This window comes from Lithobates pipiens, unplaced genomic scaffold (assembly GCF_037356315.1).
Source record: "Lithobates pipiens isolate NorthernLeopardFrog02 unplaced genomic scaffold, aLitPip1_a1.2 Scaffold_8, whole genome shotgun sequence".
Taxonomy (NCBI): Eukaryota; Metazoa; Chordata; class Amphibia; order Anura; family Ranidae; genus Lithobates; species Lithobates pipiens.
In genome coordinates, this window is record NW_027507903.1 from 156,168,221 (window position 1) to 156,194,464 (window position 26,244).

Sequence of the window (26,244 nt, forward strand, 5' to 3'; positions counted from 1 at the left end):
TTCCTCCTTACAGTGTAAGGGAACTATTCGAGTTCAGATGTAAAAGGGGAACTCTGCAAGTTCTGAGTAAAAGGGAAACCCTGCGGATTCAGATGTAAAAGGGGAACACTTCTGATTAACGTCCTATGATTAGAAATGTTATTTAATTGCTAAATATATGTATAGTTTATACTAAAAAAATTGCTGTGCGCCGCTAACGTGTTCGGGTGTGACTTGAAGAAAAGGTGGCAACCCTAATCGGAGGGCAAGTGGTTATTTTTCATGTGCTTTTGATGCACTTGGAAGCTGCAGTTTAGAACAGCACACAGGTGTGAACAGTGTCTACATTTCACAGTGCAGTCATTTTATATCATTGTTCATTCTTTGCTAACTAAAAACAGCCTTATTCTAATTTTAGTATAATGTCGGGACTTGGGCGGTACGTTATCAGTTACACACATCGCTTTTGTGCTTTTGCTAACCATAACAATGGCGGCGCTCGCCCTGTTATTGTACGTCGCAGGAGCTACGCCTTACGGTACGCCGGGCGTAAATCAAGTCCACCCAGCGCGTGCTGTTATTGGTGGGCTTGAGTGTGCTCTCACAGTGTGTTGTGGGAAGTGTAGTCTCTTGTCTCCCAGCCGGCTGCTTTGCTGACGGCTTCAAAGACTACATTTCCCGGCTGCATTACAATGCAGGTTCGCCTGATGGCTAGTGGGCTACACAGACAGGAGGGACTGGGGGAGTATTGTTATTGCCTATGAGCACATATGGGGCTCTAGTTATGTCTTGTTCTCCTGGTCACTGATCACTATGATTGCTGGCAGACTGTGACCATGTGCTGAGCCGGTGATCTGCCCCGGTGCGGGGACAGCGGCCTCTGCGGCCAGGTACAGTATGACATTCATCTAACACCTGCCGGCCTGCTATTCATTCACTTAGTGCATGTCTGCTATAGTGTGCATTCCAATGGTGACACGTCATTTATAGACCTCCTACTAGAATGTAATGGCTGAAGGTGCCTGGAGAGTTCTCCTCCTTCTGGACGTAATATATTAAAGAGGAACATTGGCTAAAACTTTTCTTCAGTTATCTGTGTCCCCATAGGGGACATTCACTTCACTTCCAGTGTCAGTTGTGACGGGACAGGAAGGGAGGGCCTGTGTACACTAAGTCTAGGTTCACACTATTGCGGGGGTCAATTGCGCGTTCACCTGCAGCCAAAACACGTTGCTCTTTAGCAGACGTGTCCTTATTTCTTAATGGCGCCCCCATGCATCTGAAAACACCGTTTTTTGGCTATGTATTACTGCACATGGTTCCTTATGGCTGCCCTGCCAGTGCTTTTTAGAAAAAGGGTCAGGGACCATTTCCCACAGGTACAGTAAGCCATTAAAATGAATGGGTAGGACGCACTGACCGCATCAGTGTGAATCTAGGTTAAGGGCTCCTTTACATGTGCGCTTTTGTGAACTGTCCCTCTGAAAAGTGATCTGTTGCCTCCTGAGCGTCTGTTGAAACCTAGAAAAATCCCCCCGCAACCATGTGCGTTACAATAAAGTGTCACTAAACCCAGGACCCTGCATTCACTAAATCTGGTCTCCCACAGTACACACAACATGGAAATGAAATTATCTTTAGTAAATATAAATGGCTAAATACCCTTTCTCATCAGCGCAATAAAGCAGTCTTATGACTTCTATCAGTGTCTGGTTAAAGCTTGTAGGTGGAGTTTTTATTCTGCTCTGACTGTCCTATGAGACCACAGGACCCCTGACCCTCTTTCTGGACAGTGCTGATTGGCCCTGTGCTGATCACATGCATCCTCCCAAGAAAAAAAAAAAACTCTCTAGCAATACACACCAAACTGAGCATGTACAGCTTGTCCCCAAGGCTTTGTTCTATTAGGAGATGGATTGGGGACTGTAGGGGAGGATCAGAGAAGACAGAAACAGTCTTTTTACACAATGCAGATGATTAACCCCTTAGGTTCCACAGTGAGTAGAACAAGTATGCGTTACTGCATATAGAGACTGATTTTAGTGTTGTGGGTTTAGTAACACTTTAAAGGGGCTGTAAACCCTCGTTGTTTTTCACCTTAATGTATTCTATGCATTAAGGTGAAAAACCTTATTTGGTGCATCGGCCCCCCTTTTACTTATCTGAGCCTGGTCTTTCCCGTGACAGGGACGAGGATAGATTGATAGCAGCAGGAACCATTGGCCATTGCTGTCAATCAAATCTAATGACATAGGAGCAGGGGGTGGAGCTGAGTCCTGCTGTTTGTGTCAATAGACGCAGCAGCAGGACATAGGAGCGCGCCCACACAAGTGCCCCGAGGGAGAGCGCTTCTCCAAAGGACCACTGGAGAAGAGGAGCCAGGAGCACCACTGAGGAACCCCAGTAGAGGAGGATCGGGGCTCCTCTGTGCAAAACCAACTGCACAGAGGAGGTAAGTATGATATGTTTGTTATTTAACTACTTCAATACAGGGGACTTTCCCCCCTTCCTGCCCAGGACAATTTTCAGCTTTCAGTACTGTTATACTTTGAATGACACTTGCGTGGTCATGCAACACTGTACCCAAGCTAAATTTTTATCATTTTCTTCCCACAAATAGAGCTTTTTTGCTGGTATTTGATCATCTCTTTATTTTTTGCACTATAAACAAAAAAAGACTGTCAATTTTGAAAAAAACTGATGGGCACTGATAGGTGTCACTGGATAGGCAACACTGATGAGCCACTGAGTGGCATCTGATGGGGCACTGACAGGCATTACCAATGGGGCACTGATTGGCACTTTTATGGGCACTAATTGGCACTTTTATGGGCACTGACAGGCGTTCTTTGTGGGGCACAGGCTGGCAGGTGATGGGCACTGATTGGCAGCTGATGGGCACCCCTGATGGTGGCTCCACTGATGATCATGGTGTTGATTATCAACTCAGACCCCCCCTGATAGGTGAGATCCGCTGATCGGTTCTCCCTGTCAACGTGAACCGAGAATTTACAGCTGATCACCTGGTAAGAAGCCGCTGTCAGAGGCTCCATACCACAATTGGAGTTGCGGTGTGACAGAGTGACACACAGCACCCTTGATCGCTGTGCTGCACGCTGGCTTGTTGTCCTCACGTTATATGAGGCCCGATTAGGATAATGGACACACTTTGCTGAAGTTATATTGCTATATGGTAGGCGGCAAGTGGTTAAAAAAAAAACAAAGTTTTATTTATCCTTTAGTTCACCACTCAACTGTGGTTCTGGCTACCAAACCGGACACACTGTATGCCGCAATTTAATGCCTGGTTCACACTAGTGCGATGCCAGACATCACATGTGATTCGCACCGCATTACTGTGAAGATCAACAAATTGTATGACTGAAATCGCATCGCATTCGCACCAAAATTATGCAGGACCTTCTTTTTTGGTCCGCACTGGAATCGGATCGCATGGGTGTTCACGCCCATGCGATCCGATTCCTGCACCATTTCACAGTTTGCACTGCAATCTGCGAACTGATTTGGGGGTGTCGTTAACTTTACATTGACACCCCCAGCAGTTTGCAGATCTCAGTGTGAAACACTGTGCGATTTAGGCACGATACGGCAACCCACACTGGATTCACAGGGTTCTCGCATCGCACTAGTATGAACCGAGCCTAAAGCAAAGCACGGAGCCGCAGCAATATGAACTACCCCCTCCGCCTGCATCGCATATTTTAGAGGGGTGGTAAAACAACCTATTTTTACTGGATGCCCCTGTAAACAAAACCTAAAATCGTATTCATGAAAGATTACTATCAGACTAAGTTCACACAGATGGAAAAGGGGTGTTAAGCACAGTTGATCTGCATTTTAACAGCCCCCCAAGACCTGGCTACCTACAAATGAATATGATGGTCCTTTAGGTAATTCTAAACCTGGCACGTTTGGCAGGTGTTGCTGCTTGATAAATGTGCCCATTGACGTCAACCATAGTGCAAACACTTGGAATTCAGTTGTGGCATGGTGCTGCTATTCAAAATCTCCCTTGGGACTAGAAAAAAGGGTGATCAGGAGATGGCAGTATCCCCTTCTGAACACCTGTAAACCATCACTGAACCACCTCTGAAAAGTGATCATCTGATCTATGCGATTTGAAAAATCCTGTTTGCACGCATGGTGTGATTACAGGCATTGAACTTATTATTTCTAGAGAGTAGGCATTTGAGAGGAAATATAGCAATATACAAATACCTTACTGGTGACCCTAACATAGGGAAAAACCTTTTCAGTGGGAGGGAGTTTAAAAAAAACGTGGCTATTCATTGAAATTGGAACAAAAGCAGTTTAAACTTAAACAGCGTAGAGGGTTCTTTACTGTCAGAGCGGTAACGATGTAGAATTCTCTTCCATGAGCAGTGGTATCAGTAGGGAGCATTGATAGTTTTAAAAAACTATTAGCCCTCCTTCACACTGAACAGGACTTTGAAATCGTGCAAAATCTGATTTGACCCAGGGGCTTAGATGGGCATATTAACAACACAACATTGGGATTTGCTATTGACCTAAACACACACACACACACACACACACCACAGGTTGAACTGGATGTACTGGTGTCTTCATTCAACCTTACCAACAATGTAACAAGCCCCTAGAATCACACTGCATTAAAAACGACACAAGTTTGAACATTTCCCCAATCATTCCAAAGCTTCCCAAAAAGTTTTGTCCAAATTACAATAATTGGTGTATCTATCAAAAAATGTGCAGAGCTATTCATCCTGTAAAACAGCACACACATTTGTTTTGTATAAATTAGAGAACAAACAAAGATTATTAGACTATCATCTCTCCAGGTCAAATATTTTTTTATACAGAATAGATATATAGAAAATACAGCCACTAGATGGAGCTGGCAATCATAGTAAATAAGCTTTTATTTTCTATATCTGCGCCGTCTAGTGGCCATATTGTGGTATTTTCTCGCTTTACTCTATTCTTTATGAAGAATAACAACCAAGCTGGAGAGAAAATAGTCGAATTGTTTTTGCCCCCATTTGCACAGAACAAATGAACACGCTGTTTCACAGAGTAGCTGACCACTTGTTCTGACTTTGCTTTCTTTTCAATAGACATCGTATGTCAGCAGCATTGTGTTGCAGCTCATCACCCTGGATAGTGGTTTGAAGAATATGTTGTAAACTGCCTATACTATATACACATATATATATGTAGGACTGCAGCACCAAAGTGTCAGACCTGACACTTTTTACTGTGTGTTACTTGTAAAATGAAGTATTTCATATTGCAGAACGTGATATGCAGCCATATTTTTTTTTGTGCCCATCATAGCACATATAAATATTGATATGATGTGTCAGGATTTGCTGTTGTAGAGGAAAAGCTTTTATAAGGGCACATACTGATCCGTCCCGTGTGAAAGGGGCCTAACAAGGATATTTCTTTATGGAAGCAACTGATGAAAATGTGTAATATATCTGTGGTGTATGAGCAGAGTACAAAATAATTCCCCTACTGCACTAATGTTTTACACCTTTAACCCAACTTTCTTTACACAGGCTTCTACGAGTACAAAGACAAGAATGAACCTGTTGTACTCTTGGTCCATGTCAGTGATGGGGTACAGCGCCTGGCTGGTGTCGTGAAGCTTGATTTCTCAGCGTGATTGAAATGCGAGGTAACATTTCTTTAAGTGATTGTAAAGCTTTGTTTTTTTTTTCTTCTTAAATAACAAGGGTTTTACACAGAGGGGCCATGATCCTCCTCTTCTGGGGCCCCCTTGGCGGCGCATCTGGCTCCTCCTCTTCTTGGGTGCCCCCTCAGAGACTCGCATTTCATGGGGACACTTGTGCGGGTCCATTGACACAGACAGCAGGACTCGACCCCAGCTCCCGTGTTACTGGGTTTATTTGACAGCAGCGGGAGCCAATGGCTGCCCTGCTATCAATCTTTCCAATCAGGACCCGAGACACCGACTGGAGCTGCTTTGCTCATCCCCATCGCTGAAGCGATCAGGCAAGAAAACGGGGGCTCTGGGAGGGGGGGGGGGCTGCAGCACAAAAGGTTTTTCACCTTAATGCATAGAATGCATTAAGGTGAAAAAACATGTTTTTAGTGAGAGCATCTATGTGCTGCCATTGCTGGGCTTTGTTTAACCACTTCGCCTCTCACACCTGTGCACCCCCTATGGGCCTGAGAAATTTTTACAATTTTGCTACAGACTTGTTTATTCGGCAATAACTTTGTCATTACTTAAGAGGAACTGCAGTCTGTTCACATAATTGGTAATAAAAACCTCTTTGCCATTCTGAAGCTTCCCTCAAACCACTTGCATATTATTGTGTGTGTGTGTGTGTATGTATGTATATGTATGTGTATATACATACATACATACATACATACATACATACACTGTGATTCTATACTTTCCAAATATGCTGCAGAAATCTCCTTCAACTGAGTCTGGCTGAAACCATTTTAACTGTGGGCAGCTGAAGCTGCTGCCCTTTCACTTCCTGGATTTAGGCTGGATTCACACCAATGCATTTTTTGTGCATTTTGCAGATTTGCACTACAGAACGTGTTCCATAGGAAACCATGGTAAATGGACTGCAGTGCAAATGTGCAAAATGCAAAAAGCACTAAAAATGTGTAGGTGTGAATCCAGCCTTACACAGAGGCACACCTCCAGCACTGCCGCTCTCATTGGCCCTCTTATGATTCACCCTCCTCCATTCCTGGCAAACTCTCACAAGAGTGAGAGAGCTGTGCATGATGTCATAAGCCTAGCCTTTTTACCAGACAAGAAACAGGAAGTGGGCTGTATAAGGCCATCCCTAAACTGTTCCCACAAAGTTGGGAGCATGAAATTGTCCAAAATGTCTTGGTATGCTGATGCCTTAAACGTTCCCTTCACTGGAACTAAGAGGCCAAGCCCAACCACTGAAAAACAACCCCACACCATAATCCCCCCTCTACCAAACAATCAGAGTCCCTGTTCTGGAACAAGTATGCAGCAAGTGAAATCAAGACTTATGATTTGCATCCTTGTTCAGGTCATTTACTTAGAAAGCACTGATGCCATTGGGTCACTGTGACAGCACAGCAGCTACCATTATTAAAGCCCAACTTTGAAAAATTTGAAAATCATTCCTTGTGGTGGTGCTGCACTCACATTGAAAGGGCTTGTTTCATCCATGAAAGAGGAGTAGCTCTTTAACTTACCTGATCCTCTGCTCCTCCACGCTGTGGTTGTGGACTGTCCCTCTGCACCATCATGTCCAATGCAGGGCTATGGGCCCTACTTTGGTTTTGATGAGGACAGGACCTTGGACCAGCAGAGTGTGGGAGAAGATGCTACAAGGACCAGTCTAGCCGCACAGATGAGAAGGTTCTTTCTTCCCCTAGAGCTAAATCAACCCATGCAGTGTGGGCACAGCCCACTGCAATGGATCATTTTCAGGTTTTCTAGAGTTGGGCTTTAAAGAAAGGTCTGCATTTACTACTCACATTTCTCTCAGTCCAGGTTTCCTTTAGAATTTTCTTAACATTTTTGCTTTATTAATTGTAATCTGTATTAGCAGTAGTATTTACACCCTTTATTGTCTTATTATGTTTTCAGAACCACAGAAGACAAAAGTATGGTATTGTCCTACTTCCAAGACACAATGAGTAGTGATCATCATGATATCTCCCAATCAAGGATGTCTTATGTAAGTCAACGTATGTTAAAGCGGAACGTCACTAGTTTTTTATACGTACTTTATTTATATGTACGCCTACTTCCCTCTTTATGCAATAAAGAAAAACAAATTATGGGGGGGGGGGGGGGGGGGGGGCGTTGCATTGTTTTTATTCTGTGCAGTCAGCTCAACCCACCATACCAGTTAATGTTTTTTTAGGGTTGCACCAATACCGGTATCGGTGCTGATACCAAGTATAACAAGTACTAATGCAAATGCTCTGATACTCAAAACTGATACCTTTGCGGTGCGATTTGAGCCCATACAAAATGAATAGGCTCAGATTGCACTGCAAAGAATCGCATGTGATTTGAACAGGAATGCAGTGCGATTTCTGTTCAAATCGCATGTGTTTTTCCCCCAGCGATACTGTGTGAACCCGGGCTTGTCATAGTGACTTCAGCCTGGGTTCACACAGGAGCGGTGCAAGAAACCTCATGCAATTCGGACAGGAATTGCACGGCATTCCAGTTCAAATTGCACGTGATTGTTTGCAGTGCGATTCAAGCTTATTCATTTTGTATGGGCTCAAATCTCACCGCGAATGTATCAGTTCTGGTATCGGCAAACACTTGACCGAAAATATCGGCACTCATCGGTAACAAAAACAGTATCGGTGTAACCCTAGGGTTTATTGTTTAAGAATAACCCCAGGGGTGAAGTTGCATTTTAATAAAATACATAGACTTCTACAGTGTATTCATTTATTGCAGTAGTGCATAAACTTCACTGCTTTATGACATAGATAACCAAAATCAGTGACAAATAAAATGATATTGTTTTCACTGATTCCTTGTACTTTTATGCTTGTTAAAGGATATGTTTTGCATCTAGACTGGAAAAAAAGGCTTGTATGCGTTTTTATCAATATCCGTTTGATGTGTATACAAGTATGTAAAAAGTGTGGTTACTGCAGTACATGTTTCAGATGCAATGTCCAGCCCTTTTATTGGCTATACACTGCGTCTTATTTAGTGGATATTATGGAGCCTGCAAGCTTGATCATTAACAACATTAACAACAAAGCGCTTGTGCTTTTTTTTTTTTTTTTTTTTTAAGTGTTCTGTCCTGTCACCCAGCATCAATTTCCCACAGCACAAAGACAACCCTCAGCATCAGTCAGCTCACATATAGGTCTGATACTAATAATGAGGTCTGGCTACCAGGTAAGCCCAACCGCTGAAAAATAACCCCCACTCCACCAAATTATTTGGACCAGTGCACAAAACAAAGTCTATAAAGACATGGATGAGTCCTGACCTCAACCTGATAGAACACCTTTGGGATGAATTAGAGCAGAGACTGTGAACCGGGCCTTCTCGTCCACATCAATGCCTGACCTCACAAATGCACTTCTGGAAGAATGGTCAAACATTCCCATAGACACACTTCTAAACCTTGTGGACAGCCTTCCTAGAAGAGCTGAAGCTGTTATAGCTGCAAAGGGTGGGCCAACTAAATATTGAACTCTACAGACTAAGATTGGGGTGCCATTATCATGTGCAAAGGCAGGTGTCCTAATACTTTTGATCAGGGGTGTAGCTATAAATCACAGGGCCCCATAGAAAAATGTTTTATGCCCCCCCCCTTATCGGGGCAATGGCTGACGTTGACGCTTCGAATAATCACGGCACCATGGTTGTTATGGTGTCAGGGTGATTGAAACACATTATTTCTATTATTACATTGTTATAGAAAATGAAATAGTTCCACCATAATGCAGAATCAGTGGAAGCCCCGAGTGTGTCACTTGCCACCGTCGCCTGCCACCAGATGCAGGTTGTCACTTGTCACATCTTGCAGATTGTCACTTGCCACGTCACCTGCCACACATTGCAGATTGTTCACTTGCCACATCATCTGCCACACGTTGCAAATTGTCCACTATCACCTGCCACACATTGCAGATTGTCCACTTCCCACAAGTTGCAGACTGTCCACTTGCCATGTCACTTGCCACACGTTGCAAACTGTCCACTTGCCATGTCACTTGCCACACGTTGCAGATTGTCACTTGCCACGTCACCTGTCACACATTGCAGATTGTCCACTTGCCACATCACCTGCCACAAGTTGCGGATTGTCACTTGCCACATCACCTGCCACACGTTGCAAATTGTCCACTATCACCTGCCACACATTGCGGATTGTCCATTTGCCACATCACCTGCCACAAGTTGCAGATTGTCACTTGCCACACATTGCAAATTGTCAGCTTTCCACGTCACCTGCCACCCATTGTGGATTGTCACAAGTTGCGGATCGTCCACTTGCCACGTCACCTGTCACCCATTGCGGATTTCCCACTTGCCACATCATTTGCCACAAGTTGTAGATTGTCACTTTCCTGCTAAGGTGGGGAATGGGGATTGTCACTTCCTGTGTCCCAGTCTGAGTCAGGCAGCATAGAGATGATGTAATCTCTCTTCTGCCTGCACAGTGAGTGAGGGCGGAACTTCCAGGATGCAGGGTGGGTGCCAGGCGGTGAGAGATGATGCCACCCTCTGATTGGCCACCCACCGAGCCCCCCCAGCTGGCAGCTTCCCGTCCGCTCTCTCACCCGCCCACCGAGCCACTCAGCTGCGTCTGCTCGCACAGTCAGTGTGACTGTATGAGTGCCGAGCAGATGGCCACTCGGTGGCTCATCCGCTGCCCGCTCACTTGCACGCCGACTCACTGGGCCCTACTCTGCTGCGGGCCCCATAGTTCCGCCACAGCTTTTGATAATATAGTTTGTGTGTGTGTATGTATGTATGTATGTATGTATGTATGTATGTATGTATGAAAAAAAAAAAAAAAAAAAAAAAATATATATATATATATATATATATATATATAATATATATTCATTCATTACAGACATCGGAATCACCTTGTGCTAACAGTTCCTGCTCTCAGGGAGCTCACAGCTCAAATTGGGCACACCTTGTTAATAGCACTTAGACTAAAACTGGTAAATCTGGCCATTGTAAAACTAAATAGCAAGAACTGTCTTTTTTTTTTTTTTTTTGGTTTTTCATTTACAGCCATTGAAGTGAGGCTTTCCCTCCAATTAGGAGCAATCTATTCCTTCTATGCCTGGATGGTAATTCAAATTGCAGGAGAGATGAACGAAGATAAGCATGCAATCGCTGATGAGCTTTTGATGCTAAGCCTCCAAATTATGTGCCTTCTTACTGGAGAGGTGAGGTCAATGTGATCGCTTATGTTTGCACATCTTTAATGATTAAATAATGTTAAAAGAGAAGCAAAGGCAATTTTTTGGGGGCTATACTTAAATTACTGGAGTATATCTACTAATTAACCCCTTTGACCCAAAATCAGCCAATAGCTTGGCTAATGTCTGCTATCAGCTGTGGGGCGCAGCCATGCCATGGTCAACAAGAATCCACCTTGGCTCCCTAATTAACAACTGTCTCTATCTCAGCTGTGCACAGCTGAGAGCCATAGACATGCATCTGTCCCCCCTCCCTGCAGCAGGACTGTACAGTTATCTATAGGTTCAGTATTTTGTATAGTCTCCTTGGGAAGCTTTACTTTTGTAATGGCCATAACGGTTGGTGTTAATATGCTGCCACTAGGTTGCCTTGAGATTGAACTTTGTAGGCAAGCTTGCAAAACTGAAATAATAATGTGGTGTTGGCATGTAATGACTAAAATGATAACTTCGGGTTAAATGTGCATACTCTGTGTCCTAATATGGCTAAACAGAGAACATGCATAGAATGTGCTGAGTGAAGGGCACCATAGGGAGCTTCATAGGTTTATTACATAGTTATCAAAGCACAGTAAGGGTTAAAACAGAGAGCTATGGCTATGTTTAAATCTAATTTACAATTCCCAAGGTGAACTTCTACTTTAAAGGTACTCTTATTCTATTAAAGTGGAATTTTATATACAGACTTTAAAAAAAAAGGGCAACCGGCAGGCTTTTTATTGCAGAAAGGACATAATATGTCTCTTCTGCAATAAAGGATTCTTGCCTGCCTTTTGGTGACCTTCTTGACATCCTGTCATTCTCTGACACTTTGAGGACAGCTTGGATGTAGGTGTGCCCATACACAGGATTATCTAACTATTTTATGAAAGCATAATTGTAGCATTACATAACATAACATACTGTAAGAAAAGCTCCTATGAATTCCTGTATTGCAAACTGGTTACAGGTCCTGAAACAGCATGTTGTTCGCATACAGTATTGTAATCCGAATATAAAATCGTAGTTTATATAGCAAGATATTGACCTTTGAAGCTGCATATACTCTCCATGCAGCAAAGTCAACAGGCCATTCTCCTGCTACCTTATGATGGTTAAAATCACTCCCTCTAATTTTTGCTCTGGAAAATCTTGTGCGATCATAGAAAACTGACAGCCTAGGCCAGTGCTGGCAAACCTTGGCACCCCAGATGTTTTCGGACTACATATCCCATGATGCTCATGCACGCTGCAGTGTAGTGGAGCATCACGGGAAATGTAGTTTCAAAACATCTGGGGTGCCAAGGTTCGCCATCACTGGCCTAGGCCTTCATCGAAAGCAGGCTGCTTTTGATGCACATGCAACTCCCTAAACGCCCTCATATTTATTGTACCCAGTTATATAATCTGATGGTTCTTTCCTTTTTTGCCACATTCTCAGTGCAGTCTACTTTATGTGGTCTGCAGTATCTTACCATGATGTCCAGATGCTGAAAGGCCAATGAAGAATGGTCAGTGGCTTTTTATAAAACAGAGATGTACTTAGAGGTTATCTCAATGGAAATATCAGTATCTGCTTTTCTTAATTTATTCAGGATTACACAGCTGTGAAGAAGCATGGGAAGCCTGGCATGGGCAGTGAAAACCCATCTGCATCAGAAGAATCTTCTACTAGCATAGAAATTCCCAGTTTAAATCTGGAAAACAAGCTCATGGTAGAGAAGCTGGCAGGGATAGCCTATAAAATAAGAAATGAGCTTGAAGAGGTGAGAATATTACTAATATCTTATACAAATAAAATCTATCCTCGCCAATCACTGCTATGATGTAATACACTTACATAATTGTTATTTTCTAAAACTATATCCTTGTTTGTTAAACAGTTTTATGAAACATCGGGTTTCCTGGAGAAAACGTGTGAGGGTAAGCAAAACCTATCAAGCTCTAGTACTGTGACACTAATAGTAAATTGAAGGGAATATATGATTGCTTTTGTCCATATTTCCTCTATCATTATGATCAGAACTAAAGAGAAGAAAAAGATTTTGACTAAGATATTTTAATTATTTGAATATAAAAAAGAAGATCAAATAGTCTTTTTTGTCCAGTCTGCAAGAACAACTTGTTTTCATGTGATATTGTTTTTTGTAATTCTAGCATTGTAAACATCTTGATGTTTACAGATATCAGTAGCTCAAGCTGAGTGGCTCAACTTAATGATTTGTCAGCAAAGTGACTTGTATCCTTTGAGATAGCTTAATCTAAAATATCAACCACATGGGGCACAAACCCAAAAGGAGAGAACTACTGCGTGTTTCTTTGGGGAACTCATGGTTCTTTGGGAATTATTTGTGTTTGGTTAAAGAATATGTGTGTCTAGAAAAATAGATTCAAAACAAATTCAAGCAGCAGCAACATGTAAGAATTTTGGGATTACTCACATCCCCTGTCTAAGGATTTAGGACTCTGGGCAACCCTGATAAAGGTACAGGCTATTCCCCAACTCTCTCACTTCTTATCAATTGTTCTGTTTTAGTCAGAGTTACTGGCCCAAAACAAGCATGTAGCAAGCAAACCGTAAAGTCGGAATGTCTGATGTGTGTGCACAAGGTTTGTGATGGCATCCTACAAACCTATTTCTTCATTAAATGTTTCCTTTTAGCAGTAGAATTTGATGTCAGAAATTAAAATCAGCATTTTATTTATAATGTATATTGAGGCACATTAAAGTTGATATATATGATCCCGTTTTTAAAAAGCTTATATTTTTGTATAGGTAACACACAGCCTAAGGATATATCTGAACATCTAACAAACTTGTTCAACTTGGTGAACAAGATGACCAAAGACAAAAATCAAATGATTGGAAATACTGTGACTCACACCCTGGAATTTATTTATCTCTTGATTGGAGAGGTGAGCAGATAGGAAACCAAGGTACATTATTTTGTAAAGTATGCATTAATGTTCTGTACTGTTTTAAAAACCACTTTCCTATTATCAGCTGTGTGTACAATACATATATAATATAATATATAATTTATGTGTGTAAAATATATTAAAGTACTCACAAGCACTAGGACGTTGCATATGAGTTTATTAGCATCTGCCAACATGTGTACATGTGTGATGACGTGCCTTCCTTGCATGCACTTACATCACTTCTGGACTCATCAGGTGCAGCTCCTGACTATGGGATTTGTAATGTATTAAAGCTTGTAAGCACCAATTTTATAGCGCTGCATCAAACGCTTTTTTTCTATCTAATGCTAGTAACATTAAAACAATAATTTAAGGCGGCCATAGACAGTTTAAATCCTACTGAACCGGCCCGAGATTCAAACCATGTATGGGCAGGCTGAACGTACCCAAGTTGATCAATCAATTTGGGTACAACCAGCCTCACAGATTTTACATGCGATTATTGCTAGTGTTATAACCATTAGCAATAATCACTGCGTCCCCCTGCCCAGCTAGCAGAACACAATGGCTCTGCAAGAAGAATTCCCCTGTCAACACTGTCTGTGTTGATGGGGGAATCAAGCAAATTTGCTTTGTCTATAATTGGCCTTAGGCTGGCATATAAAGCTTGGTAACAGATGTTAATGCTACCAACGTAATTTTTTTTTTTTTACAGATTTTGGGTAGCGTATTATGTGTTGGAGGGGCAAAGGAGTATGTTAGCTATGTTTGATATGGCGCGGGTAGATTCTCCAACCTCTCTTTAGGTCTTGATCCTTCTCTTCTATGGAGAAAAGGATGAGGGTTGACAATGCCACTGATGGTATATGGTCAAGACTACAGTAGGTCCAGGTACTGCAACAAGCTACTCAGAGACAAGTAGATATTGTTCAGTCTACAGCCAGCAAATAAATCATCAGGAAAATAAATTCCAAGTTACTTTACTTTAGCCTTTAACAAACTTTCTCATTTGTATGTAAATCTAACCATGGAGATGAATTAACTGTCACATTAACAGATATTGTGACTGCATTCTTGTTTATAGTCTTGGAGGTGAAAAGGCAACACGTGCTTATGCCTCTGGCAATAATTTATTTTTGATAAAGTAGGGGGTAATCGCAGTGGGCGTGATTTACTAAAACTGGAGCATGAAAAATCTGGTGCAGCTCTGCACAGAAACCAATTATCTTCCTGGTTTCTCGTCAAAACTTAATTGAACAACTGAAGTTAGAAGCCGATGCACAGCTGCACCAGATTTTGCACTCCAGTTCTAGTAAATCAGCCTAAATGTGTCATGTTATCTGACATCTTTGTGATGTAGGAGTGCTAAACCTTGTTTGTGAATGGATATGCAGAGCGGTGGCTCGGGAACGAGCCTCCTTGGGTACCCCCATTGCAAGCTGTTTGCTCTGGGGGCACTCTGCAGAAGGGAGGGGGTGAGAGACCCGACTGCACAGAGCAGGTGAGTATGACATGTTTGCTATTTATGAAAAAAAACCTTTAATATTACTTTAAAAACGAATAAGTAGTTTAAGTTCTACATTAGTAAAAAAAAATAATAGGCAGCTACCCAGGCTTTTGCCTGTACCACGTTTGCGGTCTATGTTACCAGTCTGTTAAATTCGGCTCATGAATAGTAATCGCACTTTATGAAATTACGATCTAAAGCTTGTAGTCCTATCACAGTTTTAATTGGTCCTGCAGATGTTGTCTCTTGTTTAGGCAAACATTTCAGTTCACCTACAGGACACTAAGGCCTGACCCACATCTATGCATTTTTGGTACTTTTTGCATTTTGCAGATTTGCACTACAGTCCATTTACCATGGTTTCCTATGGAACATGTTCTGTAGTGCAAATCTGAAAAATGCAAAAAGCACTAAAAAAAATGCATAGGTGTGAATCAGGCCTAAAGACCTAAAGTTTCAGTAGATTCTTTTCTAGAACCAGAATATAGCCACCAATCAGATTTACAATTTCAGGACATGTTAAATCTAATTGGAAACAAATCCACTTAGTAAGAACTGTTGACACATACCTAATTTATCTACCCCTCACCACCATGCCTATCTAGTACACATATAAGCTGTGGTTGGCAAGAAATAGAACATGCTTTCCCAGATGGATGTCAAGGTGGACCATCATGCCATGTAGGGCTGCAACTAACGATTATTTTCATAATCGATTAGTTGGCCGATTATTGTTTTGATTAATCGGTTAATAACCTTAAAAAAAAAAAAAGTGGGTCAAATTGACATTCATTTTCAACCACAGTGATGGGAAAATTTGGAAAGAATAGAAAACTTCTTGGTCAAAGGAATTTTCAGACAGTGTATGTGGTTTTTGTTCAGAAATGAAGTGAAAATTTCAAACAAAATTCTTTTATTCAGCGAATGTACAAAGATTTTTCATCTGAATATTCTCACCTGAAAATTGATCCGTGAGACCAGCATAAGGTTCGGTACACACCTATGCAGTTTTTGCTTTTGATCGGTTTCTGCGGTGCCTTTTTGCTGTGCGTTTTGATTTTTGCGCACATGATTTTACTGCAATTTGCGTTTTTTGCATTTTTTTTGGGCAGATTAAAAAACACAAATTGCTGCAAAAACGCATTACATTATTTTCTGCAGCTTCTCCATTGAGGTATATTGAACCAAAAAAGCACCATTTTGCGTTAAAAGTCCCTGACCCTTTCCAAAGATGCAGTGGCCGAAAAAAGCACAGATATGATATCTGGGTGACTTCAAAGTAGTCACTGCACTACTTTGGTCCGCCTTTAATGCGACTTGAGGTCCATAGACTTTAAGATTTTACAGGCATCGCTTCAAGTTGCGCAGGACTTTCAGGTCGCACAATTGTGAAAGGGGCCTGAATCTCTTGACTCTGATTTTTTTTAAGTTTTAACCTGTTAATATAGAATTTCTACCACAAGCTTTTTCTAGAATTCTAAAAGTAAGAAGTAATAGAAGCATGACATGGTCTTGTACTGCACACCATTTATCACTATTGCATTTTTTTTTTTTTATAAGAGTGTGCAAAATCTGCATGACATGCTACTTGTTTCATACTATTCTAGGATAATATTGTTGTAAAGAAGGGTGGGAAGCTCACAGGCAACAATCATGCATCTGATGAAGATCGTAACTCAATGCTATGTGAAAGAAGCAGAGTGAAGATTATCTTGGAATTGGCAAACAAAATAATTAAAATAGTTACTGAAAAGGTGAGCATCTATACACATGCAGGGATTGCATATTGTCTTATTGTTGAACAGACTTTGTAACAAGTATTTCATGTAACTGCTCTGGAAAAACTTAAAGCAGAACTATAGGAAAAACTTTTTTTTTTTTTTAATTTTGGATTAAGCAAGCACCCCCTGTCCATTTTTTTGCTATCTGTGTCTTTCCCTTCGCTTCCTAACCCATAGCCAGACAGGAAGTGAGCAGAAATCCCTGCAAATTAAAGTGATACTAAACACACTTTCATTTACATTTTCGCTTCACTTTCTGTGTATGGATGATGGCACTCTAATTATTTTAATAAAAAAAAAAAAAAGCATCTAAGTACCCTTTTCCTAATCAATATGCAGCTGACACATGACCCAGGTCTTTCCCAGCCTGTCTGCAGGGAAATTAAGCAGGAGAAGCTTCTAGTCCTTTGCTTCTGGTCATATGTTCAAATAAAAAAAAAAACTGCCTTTGGAATACAAAATAAAAATAAGTTAATATCAATAAACTGTTTTAAATTGTTGTAGAAATATATATTTGTTATTAAATCTTTATTTTTTCAATAACATGGTGTGGGTGGATTTCTGGCAGTCACAGGTGGTGTCACGCCCCTCCAACTCGTGTTTTAGAAAAAGAGGGAGGTGAAGCCTCCATCAATCAACATGTAATGTACCACCCCAAAATTTGGGATTTTCATTTATTTTCACTTTCAATGATAATGGTAAATGGGACAAACAGAGAGAATGAATCTCCTTAACCATGGCACAGACAGCAAAAAAAATTGAAGGTGTTCTAATCCATCTCCACTCTATCCAAAAATAAAGCCCCATACACACTATCAGATTTTCTGCTGATTTTTGTCTTCAGATTTACCAAAACCATGTGGTGCAAGGGCCTGCCTGGTTGCATACAAATTCAAACTTCTAAGGTTTGACCTCATATTATATGGTTTTGTTAAATCTGAAGGAAAAAAATCAGCAGAAAATCTGATGTGTGTATGGGGCTTTAAACGAAAAGTTTTGCCTTTAGTTATACTTTAAGGTAAAGCTGAACTCTAGCGATGCTTTCGGTCTTGTACAGGCTCTTCTCTTCTACTGAAGTTGCTTAGTCTGCAGTTTCTAATGCAAATTGTGCATTAGAAACTGCAGCAAGTCCGATAGAGGCCACTTAATCTCCTGACTATAGAATATCTAACTTCGTCTAGCTCTTTCCTCATTATGCATAACTATCTCTGGCCTGCCTATTTTATTCAGTGGCTGTCAGTTCTTTCAATAATGGAGGCTCAGTATCATTTGTGGGTATTACCTATTTTTATCAGTATGAAAATGCAGCCTCCCTAGGAACACACGCTCCCTGAGACTGGCACCTGCCCATCAAGGCATTTTGATATTGACATAACTTCTCCCAGGAGCCATGTGATGGCATCTAGGGCCTAAAATAGAGTGTGTAATTGGGAAGAATTACCCTGTTAGGCCCCTTTCACACATGCGGACAGTATGTCCGTATTTCATCCATCCGTTTGCGGATGAAATACGGACATACATGCATCCCTATGGGATAGCGGGTGTCTGCGGATGAACATCCACAGACGCCCACTATTGTCCGCCTCTGCAATTGTCCGATTCTGCAGACGGAGGAAAATCCTATTTTTCTATCCGTCTGCAGAGCGGATCGGATGAACACGGACAGACGGTCCGTGCTCGTCTGATCCCCCATAGAGGAGAGCGGAGATCTGATAGGGCGGTCCCTGCACAGTGTGCCAGGACCGCCCTGTCCGCCGCCGGCTCAGCGGGGATAACGGAATGATCCCCGCTGAGCGAGCGGATCATCACGGGGTGGATCATTACTGATCCGTCCCGTGTGAAAGGGGCCTTACAGATAGCTAAAAAGATCAATGTTGTCAGTGGAAATTATCTGAGAGGCAGAAATTGCTCATTGCTCAAGGAAGCCCTAGCAACCTCTGGAGTAAGGATGAGCTCTGGCGTGTTCGCATACTCCACATGCAGAGCCCGCCAGGAAGTCGGCGCAGCGCTGCACTAATCACAGGCAGTGAGATGTTGTTGTCTCGATGTGCAGCTGCAGAGATTGGGCAATGTCTCACTGCCTGTGATTAGCGCAGCGCCGACTTCCTGGCGGGCTCTGCACGTGGAATATGCGAACACGCCTGAACTCATCCTTACTCTGGAGGAACTGTGCTTCAGAAACCCTGATATTAGTCAGTCCATAGAGCATAGATTTTCTTAGCCTGACATAAGTACTTACCCTGAAAGCAGTACTTTTAGATGTTTCTAGTATCTGCACACAATCTCAGATTCAGATACTGTACACTGCAGTTTCTGGTCTCATGAATACGGCAACCGGAAGCTGAACAATCCCGTTTATAAATATACAAGAACTGGACCACGAGGAAGGGAGAAGCAGGTTTTGAATAACTGTTAAAAAAAAAAAAAAAAAAGTAGTAGGGCTTTATTTTCACCTGAATTGAATTTTCATTTGGCTTAGTGAATGAAGTTAAAGAGGAAGTCCAGGCTCCTTCAGAAATAAATAAAAGTCGGCGGCTACAAATACTCTATCCGCTGACTGTTAATATTAGGACACTTGCCTGTCCAGGAATCCAGTGATCTTGGCACCGCAGCTGATTTTTTCCATGGACTCTTGGGTGCTGCCGCCGCCGTTACTTGTAAGGGGGCACTTGTCGTGAAGCCTTGCGGCTTCACAGCCGGTTCCCTACTGCACATGAACCGCACTGCGTTTGTGAATGGCCCAGCGGGGGGGGGGGTGGCGAACTTCGGAAGTGGCGGCGGGTAACTAGGAGGAGACAGATCCACCCTTTTGGGTGGAGCTTCGCTTTAAGCTGTGCTGACTTTAACCATTTCAAATTCTTTATTTTCCTCTTGCACCTGATTGAGTTTTTTGCAAAATGCAGTCAATCCCTTATAAATTAATTTAAGACTGGAGAAAAATGTCTAGCAGTTAAAAGTGAATAATGTGATCTTTTATGCACTATAGTGTATATCTACTGGTATTATTAACATTGAGACATATAACAAGAAAAGTGTCGTGTTGTGCTGTAATTCAAAACGTTACCCATAGCAACTTGACAAAAAATAATGTTCTTTAGCAACGAACATACATTCCACATTAATAATTACACCACCAAAATGAGTGCATGCTGTGAATTGGCCTCCAGCACTGCTCCTGTTTCTTCTTGCTGGAGGCTTCCATTTTGCTGAAGCCCAGTACCCCTGAACAGCAGTAAATCATAAAGTGGAACTAAACTCATTGATTTAACGGTTTCAAAAAAGTTACATTCCAGGATTGCTAACTGTCACATTTGCTTGTTTCCTCAACCAAACTGTCAAACCATCAGATGATGGTGTAAAAACTGATCACATGTGCAACACCATGGCAGTTGCAGAGCAAACAGAAGAAGCTTCCTTGAATGTAAAGGAGAGGAGGGTTATATTCCGCTTTAAGCCTGTCAGCACTTTGGCCTCTACAAACTCAGCAGTGCCTAAAAATGGAGAGAACTGAGCATGTGAAGAGCAGGGTGAAGCAGTGTATTACTGGATTTTAAACAGTATAGGCATTTATTTTAAGTCTTATTTACGTCTAGCAGGACTTCTTTTTCTGACTAAAACTGTTGATTTTTATTCTAGATTACAGTAAAATCTGAAGATGCTGACGTATATTCCACAATGGAAGCATATTTAAAAGGTTATAGGGAGTTTATTAAGGATGTGACAATGGACCGTGTGCATAATCAGGAAACTATTGGTAAGAGGAATTGCTTTACATGTTTAACCTTATAAAACAGGGATATGCAATTAGTGGACCTCCAGCTGTTGCAGAACTACAAGTCCCATGAGGCATAGCAAGACTCTGACAGGCATAAGCATGACACCCAGAGGCAGAGGCATGATGGGACTTGTAGTTTTGCAACAGCTGGAGGTCCACTAATTGCATATCCCTGTTATAAACGCATGATCCAGAAAACAGTTGTCTCTAGCCTTATGGTGTGTAAAGCAAGCCTTCAGTCTTTCAGGATGCGTTGTGTAGTTTTCCTGGCATTTTTTGTAATCCTCAGTGTAAAAATAATTCTCAAGTGGTATATGCCCCTTGAAGTAATGCTTTCTTTACTTGAATATTTTTAGGGTGGCTAGTATAGTTCTTATCATATTTCTAGTGCTTTGGCTCATATACAGAAGCTGTTATTTACATAGCGTCAATAGTTTACATTATAAAAAGAGACTGTACAATTACAATATAATTTATAACAAGTGAGTTGTGAGGGACCTGCTCCAGAGAGCTTACAATCCTATAAGGAGGAAGTAGTGGTACAAAAGGTAATAACTGTGAGGGGTGAGCTAAGGCGAGAGTTTAAAGTTCAGTTGTTGGGTAGAGGAGGGATAGGCCTCCCTGAAGAGATTCATTTTTGGGGATCGCCCTATAGTGAAAAGAGTAGGAGATAGCCAGACAAATTAGGGTAGAGTATTCCAGAAGATGGGAGAAGCTCTGGAGAAGTCCTGGAGACGAGTGTGGAAGGAGGAGACGAGAGCTTTAGAGCAGGAGGTCTTGGGAGGAGTGGAGAGAGTGGTTTGGGTGATATATTAAGGCAAGATTGGTGATGTAGCTTTGAAAGATGTTAGTGTTTTGAATTTTATTTGTTGGACAATTGGAAACCAGTGGTGCCTGGCATGAAAATATAGATGTGATTAAAAATAGAGGGAATATCATGTGACATAAAAAAATTGCACTATTTTGTACCTGGTCTTTGCCTCCAGAAAATATTTAAATGTTTTGAAGCATAAAGTGAGTTTTCATGTAAAAAAAAAAAAAAAAACATTTTAGTCACAAAATGAGAAACAATGGCTTCAAAAGGGTTAAAAGAGCTAATCAGTCAACACACATAAACTTGCCAGAAAAAGGTTAATAAATACAGTGGGTAAAATAAGTATTGAATATGTCACCATTATTCTAGGTAAATATTAGTGGCGGCTGGTGTGTTTTTGTTTTTTTAGGGAGGGGTGGCAAACAAACACCCATCCCCCCCCCTGCGCTGTCCGGCACTTACCCCATCTAGGTGGGTGGAGGGCAGTTTGCAGCGGCCCTGTGTCCTCTCCTCCATCGGCGGCTTCACCTTGCAGTTCCTCCCCTCCTCCTAATCGGTTGATGGGTCTCAAAACCCGCTTCCTGATTGGCCGGGAGGAGGATTAGTGTTACAATAGCATATATTCATTCGCTGTTGTAACACACCTGGGTGGGCTCTGTTCGCATTCTCTGCGCTCCAAGCCCATCCTATTTTGAAGCCTATTAGGGCCTCTGGCTCTAATAAGGTGCTTCATAAAAACGCCCACCCCCATTGGAATCCATGCTTCCCGCATCATGCAAGGGGCTGGGCCCATGAATAGGAGTGGGGGCGCTGTGCGCCCTCAATGGATGGCCGCCCCTGGTAAATTATAGCTCTAATGGTGCTATTGACAAGAAAGGTTTACCACGTGTCAGTAACAACCCATGCAATCCATACATACAAGGAAACCAAAACAAATACTTTTGGAAGTTAAGTAATGTGTATTAAAATGAAATGACACAGGGAAAAATTATTGAACGGATGAAGAAAAAGAGGTATAAAAAAAGCATGGAAAGCCAAGACACCAGCTAAAATGTGTCGGTAATTGAAAAGCAATCCTGTCTCTTGTCAGTGCAAATTAATATCAGCTGGTTCAGTCTCAACTATAAAAAGGTGTCCCATTACCAAGGTGTCAGAAAAGAAACATCTCATGATGGGTAAAAGCAAAGAGCTCTTTCAAGACCTTTGCAATGTTATTGTTCAAAACATACCGATGGCACTGGTTACAGAAGGATTTCTAAACTTCTGCATGTTCCAATCAACATTGTTGGGCCCATAATCTGGAAGTGGAAAGAACAGAATTTCACCATAAACAGGCCATGACCAGGAGCTCCTTGTAAGATTTCTGACAGAGGAGTGAAAAGAATTATCAGAAGAGTTGTCCAGGAGCCAAGGATCACTTGTGGAGAGCTTCAGGAAGACCTGGAATTAGCAGGTACAATTGTTTGAAATATAACAATAAGTAATCCACTCAACTGCCATAGCCAGTATGCACCCTCCCCATCATTGTTGAAGAAAGTTTGCTGCACAACATTTAGACAAGCCAGTGAAATACCGAGAGAATATAGTCTGGTCAGATGAGACCAAAATTGAACTCTTTGGATGCCATATTATATACACCAATTTTTGGAGGTCAAATAGCACTGCACATCACCCCAAAAACACCCCAATACAAACAGTGAAGTTTGGATGTGGGGTTGTTTTTCAGCATACGGTACTGGCAAACTTTGTCATTGAAGGAACGATGAATGGAAAAATATGCCAAGACATTCTTGATAAAAAGATTGCCATCTACCAGGATGATGAAGATGAAACGAGGGTGGACATTTCAGCAAGACTATGATCCCAAACACAAAGCCAAGGAAACTTTAAATTGGTTTCAAGAAAGAAAAAGCTAATAGAATGGGCCAGCCAATCACCTGACTTTAATCCAATAAAAAACTAGGGGTGCAACGGATCAAAAAACTCACGGATCAGATCGTTCCTCGATCAGAGTCACGGATCGGATCATTTTTCGGATCAGCAAATAATAATTGAGTTTGCAAAAACCTGTGAAAATGCCACCACCATATAGTCCCCACTGTAATACCCACAATCTCCCCACTGTAATATACATCTCCCCCACTGTAATATCCACGTCATCTCCCCTACTGTAATATTGTCTGGATATGGCTGAGCATGGCTGGGTATTACCGGGTATTGGCTGGGTGTTGGCAGAGTATTGGCTGGGTGTTGGCAGAGTATTGGCTGGGTGTTGGCAGAGTATTGGCAGGGTATTGCAGGGTATTGGCAGAGTATGGAGGGATGGCTGTGACTGCAATTGTCACAGAGCAGCGCTGTGGCCACTACAGATACAGCCCACAGCGCTGCTGCCATCCGATCTCTCCCCTCCACAGATCTGTACAAAGAGGGGAGAGAGGAACCGGCGTCATCGTGATGCCGGTTTGTTTACAAGTGATCGCTCCGTCATTTGACGGAGCGATCTCATTGTAAACGGCCGACAGGTGCACCAAGATGGCCGCCGCCCTGGAGCTAGGCCAAAGCCACGGCCTTTCCTAAGGCTGAGGCCGCGGATCGCGGCGTGTGCCGATCTGAACAGGGCAACCCGATCGGATCACAGATCGGTGACAATCCGTTGCACCCCTAGAAAGAACTAAAGATCAGAGTTCATAGAAGAGGCTCACAGAACATTCAAGATTTGAAGACTGTTTGTGTGGGGCCAAAATCACACCTGAGCAATGCATGTGACTAGTTTCTCCATACAGGAAGCGTCTTGAAGTTGTCATTACCAACAAAGGATTAGGGTACGAAGTATTAAACACATTTCAGTTAGCGTGTTCAATACATTTTCCCTATGTCATTCCATTTTTTTTTTTTTTTACACATACAGTACCATAATTTCTGAGCTTATTTGTTTTGGTTTCTTTGTATGGATTGCATGGGTTTACCAATGTGGTGAAAATTTCATGTAAATAGCACCTTTAGAATATATTTACCTAGAAAGATGGTGACGTGTTTGATTATTATTTTACCCGCTGTATATAAAGGCAACTATTTTTTTAAGTTTTAACAAATGTAAGTTTTTACTAAAAATGTGGAGTTACACTTGTAATATTACACAATTTTAACACACACACAAATGTATTTAAACAGCTCGGCAGCTAAGCATTTGCTGCTTACATCTCTTTTATGCATGGAATATTAATATTGATTTTCTTTTCATAGGCAAATCTGTCATCCAGAATCGTCTTAATGAATCAACCACCACTGTCATTGGCTTGAATTCAGTTAAAAAAGAAAATGTAAACCATCAGTCTGATATTGATGCAAAAATTCCAGAACAAACTAAAATCAGTAAAAGAAAGAGTAAGCCTATGAGAATCATATCGAATGAATTTCCTTCACGTAAAAAGAAGGATCTCACAGACCCAACTGTTTATTCTATAAAGCAGCAAGACTCAATTAAAGGACCTGCTCCTGTCAATGACTGTGACCAGGAATACAGTCCTATACAAAGAGCCGATACTCATGTTGCAACAGAGGATTCCAAGCTCGGAAAGGAGGATAGGGGCTTAAATGGAGAATTGGATGGGGTAGATAATACCGAAACCATAAAAAAGGATAACCATAACCTGGCCTACTCTGAACATTCTGAAGCTTGCCAGTCAGAACCTATTCTACACTCGGTAAGAGAAAAGACACACGAATGCACTGCATGTGGCAAATATTTTGCCAAAAAATCCCATCTTCAGTCTCACAGACGAGTTCACTCTGGAATAAGACCGTTTGCCTGTTTGGACTGTGGAAAGCGCTTTACCAGTAACTCTACTCTTGTGGACCACCAGAGGATTCATACAGGAGAAAAGCCATTTGTCTGTTCAGAATGTGGAAGGAGTTTTACTAAGAACTCTAACCTCATTGATCATCAACGGACTCACACAGGAGAAAGGCCTTTTGCCTGTACAGCCTGTGGGAAGTGCTTTGCCAGGAGCTCCAACCTAGTAGAGCATCATAAGACTCACACAGGAGAAAAGTCCTTTGTGTGCTCTGAATGTGGGAAAGGCTTCTCCAGAAGCTCAACTCTTGCAGAGCACCAGAAGACTCACACGAGAGGAGAGACCTATATCTGCTCAGAATGTGGCCAGTGCTTCACTAAGAACTCCAGTCTGATTAGACACCAGAGTATTCACACCGGTCAGAAGCCATATATATGTACAGTATGTGGAAAAGGCTTCTCCAGTAGCTCCAATCTGGTGAGACATCATATCACGCATACAGGAGAAAAACCATTTGAATGCCCTATATGTGGCAGGACTTTCAACCAGAACTCTAATCTTATTTCCCATCAGAAAACACACAGAATCAAGACTTTTGAAGTAAAATAACTCTCCATATTTATTTTCCCGGTGAAAAAAAATGAACTGGAAATTATGTGATCTATCGACATACATTTTTATTATATTTAAACTGCATCTGAATAAAGAGAGCTGATTTAAACAGA

General features: G+C 41.8%; 1 protein-coding gene across 3 annotated transcripts; it reads left to right on the forward strand.

The window, feature by feature from the left end:
- The first annotated feature begins 663 nt into the window (after nt 1–663).
- Nucleotides 664–26,244, forward strand: LOC143963425 (uncharacterized). Of its 3 annotated transcripts, none has more exons than XM_077473054.1 (10): nt 664–869; nt 5,547–5,665; nt 7,610–7,700; nt 10,757–10,914; nt 12,522–12,692; nt 12,810–12,849; nt 13,703–13,842; nt 16,963–17,109; nt 20,773–20,890; nt 24,969–26,244. In XM_077473054.1, exons 4-10 carry the CDS (start codon nt 10,813–10,815, stop codon nt 26,126–26,128), a joined length of 1,878 nt encoding a protein of 625 aa, XP_077329180.1. In that variant the 5' UTR covers nt 664–869; nt 5,547–5,665; nt 7,610–7,700; nt 10,757–10,812; the 3' UTR covers nt 26,129–26,244. The 3 variants fall into 3 exon arrangements, with proteins under 3 accessions (XP_077329180.1, XP_077329181.1, XP_077329182.1); XM_077473055.1 differs by having other exon boundaries at nt 10,787–10,914; XM_077473056.1 differs by lacking the exon at nt 10,757–10,914.

What these genes read in the sequence shown, in the direction of transcription:
- LOC143963425 (XM_077473054.1), top strand. Translation starts at nt 10,813, where the DNA reads ATGGTAATTCAAATTGCAGGAGAGATGAACGAAGATAAGCATGCAATC. An exon ending in TAAGAAATGAGCTTGAAGAG is followed by an intron (nt 12,693 to 12,809) that starts GTGAGAATATTA and finishes TTTGTTAAACAG; the next exon opens with TTTTATGAAACATCGGGTTT. An exon ending in CCTGGAGAAAACGTGTGAGG is followed by an intron (nt 12,850 to 13,702) that starts GTAAGCAAAACC and finishes ATTTTTGTATAG; the next exon opens with GTAACACACAGCCTAAGGAT.